This window comes from Passer domesticus, chromosome Z (genome assembly GCF_036417665.1).
Source record: "Passer domesticus isolate bPasDom1 chromosome Z, bPasDom1.hap1, whole genome shotgun sequence".
NCBI classification, from domain to species: Eukaryota; Metazoa; Chordata; class Aves; order Passeriformes; family Passeridae; genus Passer; species Passer domesticus.
In genome coordinates, this window is record NC_087512.1 from 41238055 (window position 1) to 41251334 (window position 13280).

At 33.0% G+C, this 13280-nt stretch overlaps 1 protein-coding gene across 4 annotated transcripts in view; it reads right to left on the bottom strand.

The window, feature by feature from the left end:
* The window catches only part of CNTNAP4 (contactin associated protein family member 4), a 205235-nt gene that overhangs the window by 152550 nt on the left and 39405 nt on the right, over positions 1–13280 (bottom strand). For all 4 annotated transcript variants that reach the window (XM_064403135.1, XM_064403134.1, XM_064403137.1 and 1 more), the window contains exon 2: positions 6542–6652. In XM_064403135.1, coding sequence (XP_064259205.1) covers positions 6542–6652 — 111 coding nt within the window. The remainder of the gene's footprint in view (positions 1–6541; positions 6653–13280) is intronic.

Below are 13280 nucleotides of genomic sequence, written 5' to 3' on the forward strand. Positions count from 1 at the left end.
AGAAAGCTGTTCCTTAAGAAGCTGAGGAAATCTATCATAAATGAGATGTCAAAAGACAGATGCCTTGTACAGGTAACGTCTCAGAACTTTTTGTAGGGATGTAGTAGGAAGAATATTTTCTATTTTTATAGCATTCTCCTTTAAAACTGAAAATGTCATAATTCCCTAGAAATCAGAATTTATGACACTCAGCCTTATTTTGCACTACAGCTGAAATTAGTTATTATTTCATGACATAGATTTTTTTTTTTTTAAATTCAGGAAATTTTCCAAAATCTGGTTTTATCCCATTTAGCAGTTGTTTTTTAGGCTTTTTAGAAAAAAATATTTAAGCTCCTTTACCCTTGGCCCAAACATACAAGAGAAAAAAAGAAGAAAATCAGATGCATCATCGCTTATGATTTATTTTTCCATCCCTCAAAAATTAAAGGAGGCATGATCTTAAACTCTTTCTTACTGCAAAGCAATCCTAGGAGTTAAATTCTGTTTTGACACTCTAAAGGAGGTCAAAATAATTCAAATTTTGGATAAAATTCAGCCTTTGTCTAAGATTTTATGAGTTTATTTAGAACTATCTGAACCCAGAAAAGATCCCAGCTATATCCAGGTTTCTATTTTGTATTCTATTAATTTTTTTAAAAAAAGGACAGTAGACATGGGCTGTAGCAAACTTTATCTTTGAAGTCAGTTTTTATTTCACCTTATTCTCAAGCCTGTTCAAGGTTCCTTGTAAGAGTATGTGAATACTGTAGTTCAACACAAGTTTTTAGAAAACTGTTTTTTTATTTAACTGTTGACTTAACGCTTAACTGTTGACTTGATGTTTTATTTAACGACTGATTGCTAGAATTCATTTATCCATTTTGACCTATTTAGTGTGAGTTCTCAAAAATTCTTCTATTCCCATAGCTATATTTCATGTAGAAAAAGAGTCCCAAACAATTTCAAGAATATAGTACCATTATTAACATTTTAATTCTTCTGTGCATTTCACCATGGATTATGCTATTCCAATGATGAAACATATGAAATAGCTGGCTGAAACCTCTTTTTATGCTTTGTTACGCTTAAATGAATTTTGATGACAAGTCTGGAATTAGGTTTCTTGAAAAAACTGTACAAATATTCCAGTTCCTCATAAATGTTCATGAAAGCACACAATGGGCTGCAAATATTTAATATATTTGTGAATCTTTGATCCTATTTACTCATTCTGCTTAAGTGCAATTTAGTTCCTTTCTTCTTTCTCTTCCTTTCTTTGTCACTTTTTTTCTGACCCTCACATCCTTTTGCAGTATTAGAATCACACCATATACACACATGAACAGAAGATATAGCAAAACAAAAGCAGCATAAATTCAAATCTTGACATTAATGCAATAATCTGCTTCAAATTCTACCTTTATAAGGCTGATATACTCCTGAGATTTTTTTTTAAATTGTGTACATGCAACATATGCATGAGCAACACCATATGCAGCTTTCCTATGTGCCTATACAATTTTTTTAAGGTGTCTAATACCCTTATTAAAAACATCTTCTGCAGAAGACATGAAGCTGTAAAATGGCATTAAAAACAATTTTGTAATTAATATGCTGAGAGATCCATGGTAATGTTCTTACTGAAAGATATAATTATTGTAATAGCTACAGGAAAGAAGCCAACCAAAGAAAACCAGATTCATTTCTTCCTCAGAAACTGCATGGTCCTGGAGTTCCACTGGACAACAGAACATTATTTGGTCCTTTTTGAAGAAATCACTATAGAAGTTCTTATTGTTTTTTGTTTAAAAGCAAAAGACTGAGATTGTTACTTTTGCCTTTTTCCTACATTAAAAGGTAAGTCATAAAAATGTGTTATGATGTTAGATAGTTCAACTTAGATTTGGTTTTATTTATAAAAACATAATGATTAACATCAGACTTGATCTTTTATTGTCCTAGTTTCCTTTTCTTATTCCTTGTATTAAAGTAAAATATCAGCTTTAATGAATTTTATTTGCATACTGCTGAAATGGAGGGAGTAAGCTCCTCCTAATTATCCTTTGGTGACATACAATCCCAGCTGCAATTAAATTGTTTTCATTTTTGCCATTTTTTTAATTGTTAGCATTACATTATGAAGGTTAAACTTCTTCTTTTAAAAACTGATGAAAATTTACTTTCTTTTTGTGTAAGAAATGTTTTTTTTTCTTTAACTGTTCTTGATGTATAACTGTTGACTTGATGTTTTCTTTAACTACTGATTTCTAGAATTCATTTATCCATTTTGACCTACTTAGTTTGAGTTCTGAAAAAGTGATTAAAGTATTCTGTTTTATAAAAAGAAAAATAAGTATGGAGTTTACAATACCATACTGAATAAACGATCCTTTAAATATTCTTTGTAACAAAAAGAATGTGGTAAAGCGTAGGATATTCAGTGTAATGGTAAGGTAAAGGTAATGAAAAAGACAAAGAAGTTCCACATATATACCAGAGTGGGGGAAAAATAGACCTGCTGTTAAGGCATTCAAAACTTCAGGCTGCTTTTGAAAAACTGGCAGGGTAAGCTGACAGCATAATTAAAATACATGGGTTTCTTCTTACTTCAGGGAAAGAGAAAGCTGTAAGCCAGTTTTTTTGGCTACTTAACAACTTCTATATTCAATTTCCTTCTGTCATATTTTGATCAATTAATTGTGTGTGAATATGGGGCAAGATAATCACAGCCAAATCCATATCCAGCTTATTTAGCTGTCCAAATATTAAGGTTGTTCCAGTGGTATGTTCACTCTTGTAGATCAAATCTTTTTCCTGAAAGATTTTAGAAGTTCCTTAATTCAAAAGAAGGCCTGTGTTCTTGGGTATAAAGGCTCATGGTATGGTGCAATTAATGAATCTTTTCCAAGGGTATTGGAATAGTGAATTAGAAAGTGTGCACAACCAGCTTGACAGTGCAATGCAGACAAAACTAGAAAATGCTGAGCTCAACAATGACACAACCTTCTCTCCATGTGGTAAAGGGCTTTTTCACATATCATGGCTGGGAGGCAATACACCAAGAATTTGCAAATAGAGCGAACCCTCTGTAGTGCCAGACTTCAACTGAGTACTCATCATGTAAATTATTGGCAATGAGTGGACAGAAACACATCCTTGATGGTCCTGGTTAAGTATTGGCATTTAAATTCCTATCACTATCCTGGACAGACATGCTCTGAATGCTTTTTCCCTTCTTTTGGTTCACCCTGCAAAGAGGTGTACTTTACCTTTGTTCTTTTTTCCTTCTTGTTTCATTTACTCTCTTGTGGCTAGATATGTAAAAAGAGAGCACCTTGCTGAACATTTTTTGTGTCACCTATTCCCATTGGCATAGGAAAACAGCCTAGAATTTCAACGAGACTTTCAGCATCCAGAATTTTAGTACACAGCTCAGTGGTAAAGTATAAAGCTATATAGAAAATAAGAACGTTTTTTTTTTCTGTTTGCTTATGCACCAATTTGTTTGTATTTTTTTGTTTTTTGTTTGCTTTGGTTTTTTTTTGGTTTGGGTACTTTTTTGCTAGAGAGGAAGGGAGATTGCTAATTTATTTCAATTCCCTGATTAATCTCAGCCACAGCTTTGCAGAATACAGTTCCTCTTTAATAAGTATGACCTCTGCTCTTTCCTCTAAATACTTTATAACTCACCCTGTTAAAGTGTTTATTCATATTATATATTTAGGTATATTTATATTGTATATTCAGGCATATTGATTACATATTTCTTCATAATTACTTTGCCATGATTATTCACTATTTCACCACTCTTGATGTCATTATGCATTTCATCATAAATGATTTGTGCTTGCTTCTATATAGTAAACAAAAGTATTGAACAAAGCTGGCCTTAGAGTTTCCTTTGGAATTCTCTGATAGCACCTCTATATAATAATGATAAATGCATTGTGAGATCCATCAGCTAGATCTTAATACATTTAGTTTGGACTGCACTGATATGGTGCTATTATTTAAAATTAAAAATTCATACAAAATTAGGACAAAAGTCAAACTCTACTTATATTAAATCTCTGCATTTTATGTCTTCTAACTTCAAATAGTTAAATTAGGGGTTTAAAAATTTATTTTTCCATTAAAAATATTTAACTGCTATTAGTGATTGAGGTTTTTTTACTTAGTTCTTTCTACTTAATTTTTCTATCTAATTTTCCATTATTGCAAGCAAAGCTGATGTCAGAGTAACTACTTTAGCAGTTAGCAGAACTATTCATTAGCTGTGCTTGAGTATTGAGTATCTGAAAACTTCAGGGAATCAGCGAACTAGTAATAATTAAAACTCTGAAGAACATATAATGAGTTATTCCTGGATGTTATCACTTTCCCTAACTGCTAATGGACTGGAAATATTTTTTGTTATCAAGAAGTTCAACCACATTATCTTTTTGCTTTACGGAGAGAAAGCTGAAACATATTCTCACTTAGCTGTTTTACTAATCATTCGCTGCTGTTATCATTTTTACGACGTCTTCACATAAAGTACATGTGGTACTTTTATTTTTTAGGCGTAATTTTTCTTTCCTCCTTTAACTTTTCCTATTGATCTTCTACATTTAGTAAACACAAATCTACATGGTTAAAGAACCATTTCAGTGCAACTTCTCACATTTCTGATAAATTTCCTGCTATTTTTTAATTTTCCATTGCCAGTTGAAATAGTGTAGGTGTATATGCATATTCAGTTTATTTATTTTTTGATGAAGGACAACATTTTGGCTCCCATGTAATCTCTGTAAAAATATTCAACTTTTTTCTGTCTAAAATACATTCAATTTTCCCTAACTTTGGCATTTTAAGAACCAAGCATATTATTGTATTAAAACAACAATCTGCTTGTCCTAAATGAATGTTAGGAGGTCACAATTGCTCCCAGCCACCAACTTTGGATGAAAAAAAGAGATGTTTTTATTCAAAGTAGAGAATGATCCATATTAAATGCAAACCCACTTTCAGCTATCACACAATTTTTTTAAAAACTCTAATGATGTGTTCATTGCTTCCATAAAATCAGTGGCAGCACACACTGTATTTTCCTAATAAGAGATGTTTTTCCCAGTCTGTATGGTTTAGCAATAATTTCTTGTGTGCCTAAATGTTTTTGTTTATAACCATGTATGCATAATTACTAGCTTTTTTTCATCCAAATAAAGCTTTCACGTGTATATACCTACAAATATAATCAAGTTTTACACAGGAAGTTCACAAAAAAGAGTTAAACACAAACTCAGAGTAAAGTGTATTCCTGGTTCCATAGCATATACTGAGTCTCTACTCTACTGAAAATGAAAAAATAAAATATAAGTTAAAACTAATTTAATTAAGATTAATTTACTGAAGAAATTTCCATCTCACCTCATCTGCACCATTCCATAAAGTTATGTCTGAATGAACAAAAAAATATGTAGCCAAACAATCTGGCCATATTATTAAACATGACAAATGAATAAGACATTCAAACCTATATTCTCTTCAGTTCCATGAACCTGAGGTACACAGAATGAGAAGTCATAATCTTCTAATTAACTACCTGCTGTTTTGTATCTACATGAGTTCAAATGAGACCAGATGTAAGGTTACAAGCATTTCTAATGTATGCACACAGTACAGGGCAAAGCAAAGCAAATTATAAATTTTAAAAATGCATTTTAACATGGCACAAACAACTTCATAGCACACAAAGAGAGCCAAATGGAAAAACCTTTCAAACATACATTTTTAGGGAAGACCAATATGAAAATGCTAATTTTGGTGATAATACAGGTGTTATTTAAAATTCTAAGAGCATATATTACTTCAAAATAAGGAAATTCCTTCCAGGATATATAATTTCTGTTGATATCACAACTTTATTCAAAACAAAAGCTCATGCTTATACTGCATATTAGGTTAATAAAACAGATTGGGATAGTCCTTCTTCATTATAGTGTTTCTGTCTATGAGACATTGCAAATATTCCAGTCTATCATGGAGGTTCAATGACAGAAATTATTTTGGCAGGACAAAATACTATTAAGATTTATTTCAGATACTTCAGATACTTCTCAATTAAATAATGCAAAATACATGAGGGAAATTGTATGTATTTGAACTCTTTAAGTAACCGTAACCATCACTAATATTGTGGCTGAATTATTAAGAATTAGATTTTGACCTAGGACACAATATTTCAGTGAAGATTCCTAGGACAGTGCCTTTGATACGGTTTGTTCATCAGATCCCTCATTGGTAATAACTAAATAGAAGTCAGTATCCACAGATGCTGCCTCTCCACAGATGCTGCTTCCACAGAGCAGCTCCAGCCACTGAGGGCTCATGTTGTCAGACAGCTTACCACAGTGTGAGAAGTTGAGAGTCATAACTTCCTTGACCTGAGACTACAGCGTTGTTCATGGCTGGTACACAAATACCAGACAAAAATTATTTGAAACAGTAACATATGCTCTTGAATATCTAAACTGCTTTCATTTCAACCCAGAATTAACAACTGACCAATAAAACTCACCCTCTCTTCGATTAAGCCTCGCAAATCCAGGGCTGTGACTGCTAGACAGCTCTGATGAGCTACTGAATGATGACTGAGGCAAAGCAGACACCAGCTGATCATCACAATTATCTGCCAATGAAAAAATATCACATTCAGGTTAATCCGACAGAACTGCTTACTGGAACTGTAACAGAATCAACTCTGTATCGGAGAGCAGCATGTCTGTAAATATTTCCCCTTGCTGTATTATGTGTAGAAGTATCAGTACTGAGGTACAGGTTTTGGGGTTTTTTTACCCAATATTTCATGAGACTACCAGTCAATAATTTATCATATTCTTTAACCAGCTGGTTTTACCCACTTCTAACTTAACTTCTGAGATCAAACCAATAAATGGTTCACTGTCCACTCACTACGATTTACATGAATATCAAGTGACATTTTCAATTCTCTGTTGTAGCACTAACCTACAACCTCACCATATGCTTTTATTTACTTTTGACCTGATGTCAGCACAGGTCTTTGCAACCACTTTTAATGTGCAATCACATTTAATACAGTTGTTTCTAAAAAAAATTATAAAGCCAAGCAAACTGAATGAAATTAAATAAAAATGTAATCTCATCCCTTTTAAGCACAGGATGCATGACAAAATGGAAAAATTTTTGCTTTCCAAATGGTATATGCATTTGATGCAGACACAGCAAAATAATCATCACCTCACAATTATTAGTATGCAAGTCCTAACATCATACAGAATAAAACCTGAGCGTTTCAGAAAAAGAAGACTTAACTGCAGTTCACAATCAATTGTGCAGAAACAAGCAAACGCTAATCAATACCCTAGCTTTAATGCCTCTCCAGCTGAATTACTATACAGGATATGTGTTCATTCTCCATTTAAATTTGAAATGTATCAATTGAGAATCAATACCTGATCTAGTTCAGCTGAAAGAAAATTAACCTTAAAAAACTCAAGTGCAGCAAGTCCTTCCCCAACTATACTGGGGCTGGCATCAGTTCTTTAGAGAAAGAGGAAATTATGTCAAATTTTAGTCTTTATGAAGTGTTTCTTTTCAGGACAATCACCTTCTTTGGATGCAACTAATAACTGACAAGTCATAGGTGAATTTTTTTACTTCCAACTCTTCTATTTGTCTACCACGATTCACAGTCAAAACCCATAAATATTAATGAATACAATATCTTTTCCTTACCTTAATTAATAATTAAGTGTTTCTGCTAAGTAATTATAGATATTTCTTATTAACCACACTTTAATATGAATGTCCCAAGGGGATTTTTGATCACATTAAAAAAAAATTTGGTTTTACTACTCTTTAATTTAGTTCTTTGAAGAAAATGCTTTCTAATGGAAAGGCCCAGTAGTGGCCTTGACTGTTGAGAGTTAGAAGTTCTCTCCTGAATCCCATAAATAATATCCATTCACAACAAACAATAGGTTTTAATTGCTCTTGATGAAGGCACAAATGCCATATTCTACCAAGATCAGAGTACTTCTCTCATGAAAAAAAAAGGAATAAAATTATACTTATTTTCAGAACTTTATTTCCTGTTTTACGTTTACACAATAAACAAGGCAAAAATTTATCCTACTCTTCAGTGTCTAACTATATTCACTTCAATATCCACAGATTAGATTTACAATGGTGAAAGAAGCTGTTCTACTTGGGACAAAATGTCCAACTGGTAAGCACAAAAAAGAAAAAAAAAAATGAAATTCTTATGAGTAAATGCACTGCATTGGCAAGTCTCAGAAAAGGATCTCATTAGTGAAAGATTTCTTTACAGCACAGAAAATAGAAAGACCTTATTAGTCATAAATTGCATTAGAAAGAGAAGAATATGATGATGCTGTGCTTCACACAGAGAGGTACAGTGCTGATTCAAGGGAACACTTCAAGTGTCACTGATCCCTTTTCTACTGCCAAAGCCTACATTGTAAATCTAGATACCTAGATGAATATTAAGAGGAGAAAAAAAAAACATTTTTACTCCAATCTATCTGTATGATATAAAATCACAGACCCACAGAATCACAGAACAGCTTGAGTTGGAAAGGACCTTTAAAGGTCATCTAGTCCAACCCCCTGCCATAAGCTGGGACACCTGCACTAGACCAGATTGCCCAGAGCCCCATCCAACCTGATCTACAATGTTTCTGAGTGTGCAGCATCCACAGCCTCTCAGAGCAAACAGCTCTAGTGTTTTACCACCCTCATAATAAAAAATGTCTTCCTTGTAACTCATCTAAATCTACCCTCTTTTGTTTCAAAACTATTTTCCCTTGTTCTATTGCTACAGACTTTCTTATTAAGTACTGGAAGTACAATAAGGTCTCTGTGGCAGCTTCTCTTCTCCAGACTGAACAATCCCAACTCTCTCAGCCTTTCCTTATAGAAGAGCTTCTGCTTCATCCCTCTGAACACTTTTTCAGCCCTCATCTGGACCTGCCCCACAGGCCTATGTCTTCCCTGTGCTCAAAATTGCAGAGTTACTTGCAGCAGAATGTCTCATCCTTCTCAAATGCCTCATATTTTAAATATTGATCTTCTGGTGAGAGGTGGCATGTGTTATGAAATGAATCATCAGGAATGAGAGCATGCCATTAATACAGAGAAGCACTAGTAGATAAACAACAGCAGGTACACTACTTTTAAAGCACCCCTGGGTATAACTCTTCACAAATTTCAATTCAAAATAAACCAAAAAAAAGCTACATTTCCGCTGGATGGATGATACATCTGCCTTTGTAATGTTAGCTTCTGCTAAATACATTTTTCACCTTTTTTCTTTTTAATGTACATGTTGGAAAGGAATCAAGGGTACTGAATTATTCTACCCAGATAGTCTAATACATGTGTATTTGTGAAACACACATATTGCTTAGAGATATTCCCAGAAGAATTCTATGAACACTTAGCATTTATCATATAATAGTTTATGTCAAACTTGATTTATAATAGAAAGACACATAAAATTTTGAATATTAAAAAGAGGTATTACCCAAAATCCAACAGTCCATGATAGGGCTTTTTGCCTTTTGCACAATATGAGAAAAGAGCAATGAGTCACAAATAGATACACACTGAATAATTATACATTTCTTTTACAACAGCCACAACGCTTTATTTCAGGAAAATGACTTCATATGAACTTCTGCTTTATTGTTTAACCCATGTAGCTTAAAACATATTCTTGTGGCAACTTCCATTGTGCAATTTAACTCAAAATTTAGTATGAATTCCAGAGTGAAATCAAAACACTTTGTAGAAATTGTCAAGAACCAGATGGTCATTATGAACTTGCTTCTCAATGTAAATAAAAACAAATGAAAGAATAGTCTCTACAGGGTGACAATTCTGTATGCTTTCATTTACATTGGAAGACATTCTAGACGATGGAAACACTGTTTGAATTCAGCACTTTCTCACATGCTAACACTGAATTCAGTCATTTCTCTTGGACAGCTTTCCACTGTTCAACAGAACACATCTCGCTGCTGAAGGCAATGTAGGGCTTTCTAGATATTTCACACAGCTTTTTCTAGGCTAAAGGAATACTTAAGTAGACCATTTAACATGATATTTAAAATAAGGCATTTTAGTTAAGAGTTATCCATCATACAGCATTTATTACATTTTTTGTGATAAACATATATATTGTTTAAAAAAAACCAATACATAAGAATACCAAAAGCATAAAGAAGCCTTAGGTTTCTTTAATATGCACAAAAATCTGGTAACAAGGTTTTGTAAAATAAAAAATATATAAACAAAATACATATTATCTGTTATTCAAGAAAAGCTATTCCAGTTATATAAAGCATGCTGTTCCATATACTGTAATTCTACTGTGAGTTTAATCAAATTTAAAAAGCAACTGAGGCATTTTAAAGGAATCAAGCTCATAAGTGATGCATGAATAAAGTATGCCTATCATTTCTCTTCCAGTCCAAACAATATCCCATTATGCATACTCAGAGTAAGCCAAGAAATTTGTAATACACAGATACTATAAATTACATAGATCATGCCATATGAACTTCAACAAAGGAGTTCAAATAGGACATCACCCTATAATAATAACAGTTGCAATAGCAATATTAACCAGTTATCATTACTATGTTTATAACATTATGGTTAAACAAATAAATTTTGTTTCTTCCACCATAGCTGCTTACTGAAATAAAAATTGTAATAAAAATAGCAGAATACTGGGACAACCTGAGATTTATTTATTCAGAATACATAGGTGTATATTTTAATTTCCATGTACTGAAAAAAACCTGATATCATTTACAGACATAAACCTTCTCTTTTCTGTGAAAACTTAAAAAATATATGGCACTGATTTTACTTTGAAAGGAACAATTTATTTTTCTGAATTATCAGCTAGGTTCACAATAATGACTAACAGATTTTAATGCTTTTCAATTTGAGTGCAAATTTACTCCAAATAAGCAAATGTCAACATACAGTACCTAGCTACTAAAAGTTGATGTGAAAAATTATATTCTGTTCATAACTATCTAAAAAGTACATTGTCACATTGACTTTACTAATGACATATCTTAACTTAAACTAAAACATCCCAACCCAAGTGCATACACAAATTAACATATTGCATTTTCACTTATTTTACTTTTTAATGAAATTATTTTCAGCTATTATATTGTTGCATGCACCCTTTTTTTTCTTAAAATTCAATTTACTCCAAACTCCCTCAAACAAGAACTACCAACTCCTTAATTAACTATTAAACTTCTCATAAGTCAGAACAGAAGTAGCATAGAAGGGAAAAAAAAGATTATGATGTTTGACTTCTCTAGAAGACTTCTTTTCATAAAACTGAAGAACTCTATCAAGTTCTTCAGTTTTATGAAGGACTCAAAGAAAATATTGGGTACCTAAAGAGCAAAGCAACAATTTAACATTAAACAAAAAAAACCCCAAACAATTGTTCCAGTAAACCACATGAAAACAAAAGAAGAGTAAAAAAAAAAAACAAATCAAAGAAAGTTTTGCAATTTTTTCTCAAGTAGAGAAAACAAAATACCTAATCATCAGACAAGCAGAACAGCTAAAATCAACTAGAAATACAGTCTAGTGGAACAGAATAGAAGAGGCAACAGCTCTGGGAGTCTCTGAGAAGTGTAATAGTGTTCATCTTTCCCATGCAGGTAAGCCCTAAAAAGGATCAACTTTGCTATCAAATTTTAATAAATTAATGTCTGTGATGATAAAATTCATAAAAAGGAATGAGGCTCACAACAACAAAGCACATGTCATACTGTAGCAACAAGTCTAGTGCTTGCTAAAATCTTAAAACAGGTGCCCCAAAATCTGCCTCCAACAGGTATTTATTAAATCTTTGGTTCTGTCATGTGCACTTCAAAGTTTCTTTTTCCAACACTGTGAAGACCAAATATTCTCTAGCCTGTCTACTCTTTTCAACAAAAGAGACTTTATTTTCCCCAGGAGTGAGCACCTATGTCATTTTACCTAATAGAATTTTTAAGTATGTTAATTGTGGTAATTCAATCTTTGGTCAGTGTGCGGGCTTGTAATTAGTTCCAAAAGATTCACTGAATTTAATGAGATTCCTATGACATAGATGAAAAGAGATTTCCTCTCTCCTTGTTTTCCTGAAAGGTATTGACCATTATGCTGGTCCCAGTCTTAGTGAAATCTTCATCAGTAAGAGAAATTAGGAGAAGTCGACAGATTTACAGACCAATAGACCTTCACAGTTTCAGACCTTCTAGCTACACAATATGCAATGTCACTGACGATGAACCCAGCCTGCCATTACTGCTGCCCCTGCTATATGCTTATGCTTGCATTTGCTTCCTGGGGAGGAATTATTATCCTTGTTCAGAGAGCCTAAGAACTTTATCACAGGTCTACTGCTGGCTATTTGTAGCTAGTAGCTTAAAAAAAACTCACTAGGAAAGTTGCACAGCTTCATTCATGCCTTTTGATAGCCACCAGGGTTTTCTATTCTTCAGCTCAGTTTACAGAGCATATTAGGCATTTCCACATAATTACATTTCAACTGCATGTAGCAGCCAAATGAGTTCATAATGCCTTACTTCACTGAGTTTTTCTGCTGTTTACTTATTTGAAAGATGCTAACTTTTCAAGCTGAAATTTTATTTGTGAGTAGCTCAGGTTGGTTTTCTTGATTTATTTTTTACTTAAACACAAGTTTTCATTAATAGATTTCACTTATTTCCTGGAGGCAGTGGAGAGACAAGGCAGGGAGCTGACTGCCCATGACAAAAAAAAAGAAGGTTTCAGGATTTTGAAATAGTTTCTCTGCAAATGTAAAGACTTTATCAAGGAGATAACCCATGTGGCAGGGCTGATGATTTTCTTGAACTTGAAACAAAGTCTTCCCGTTTTCTGATTGTCTTTTCCAGATAGCAGCTAACACAAATTCAGCACAGAATTCTTACACTTAGCAGTCCATTGTTCCTTTTATATTCACATCAGGCATGTGATTTTAACAAAATACATTAAATGCTATATTTTCTTCATTTCAAGGAGCCATTCCTTTTTACAACTGCAGCTATTTCATGCCAACAAGAAATCAAGAACCTCTAATGAGTACAAAAAGCCAAATTTCCTCTGTGTTCACAGAAAACCTTGTGGCTCGCCAGACACATGAAAGACTTTTTGTGACTGAACACAGAGAACTTAAAATGACAAACCAGAAGGAACAAGATAAACAC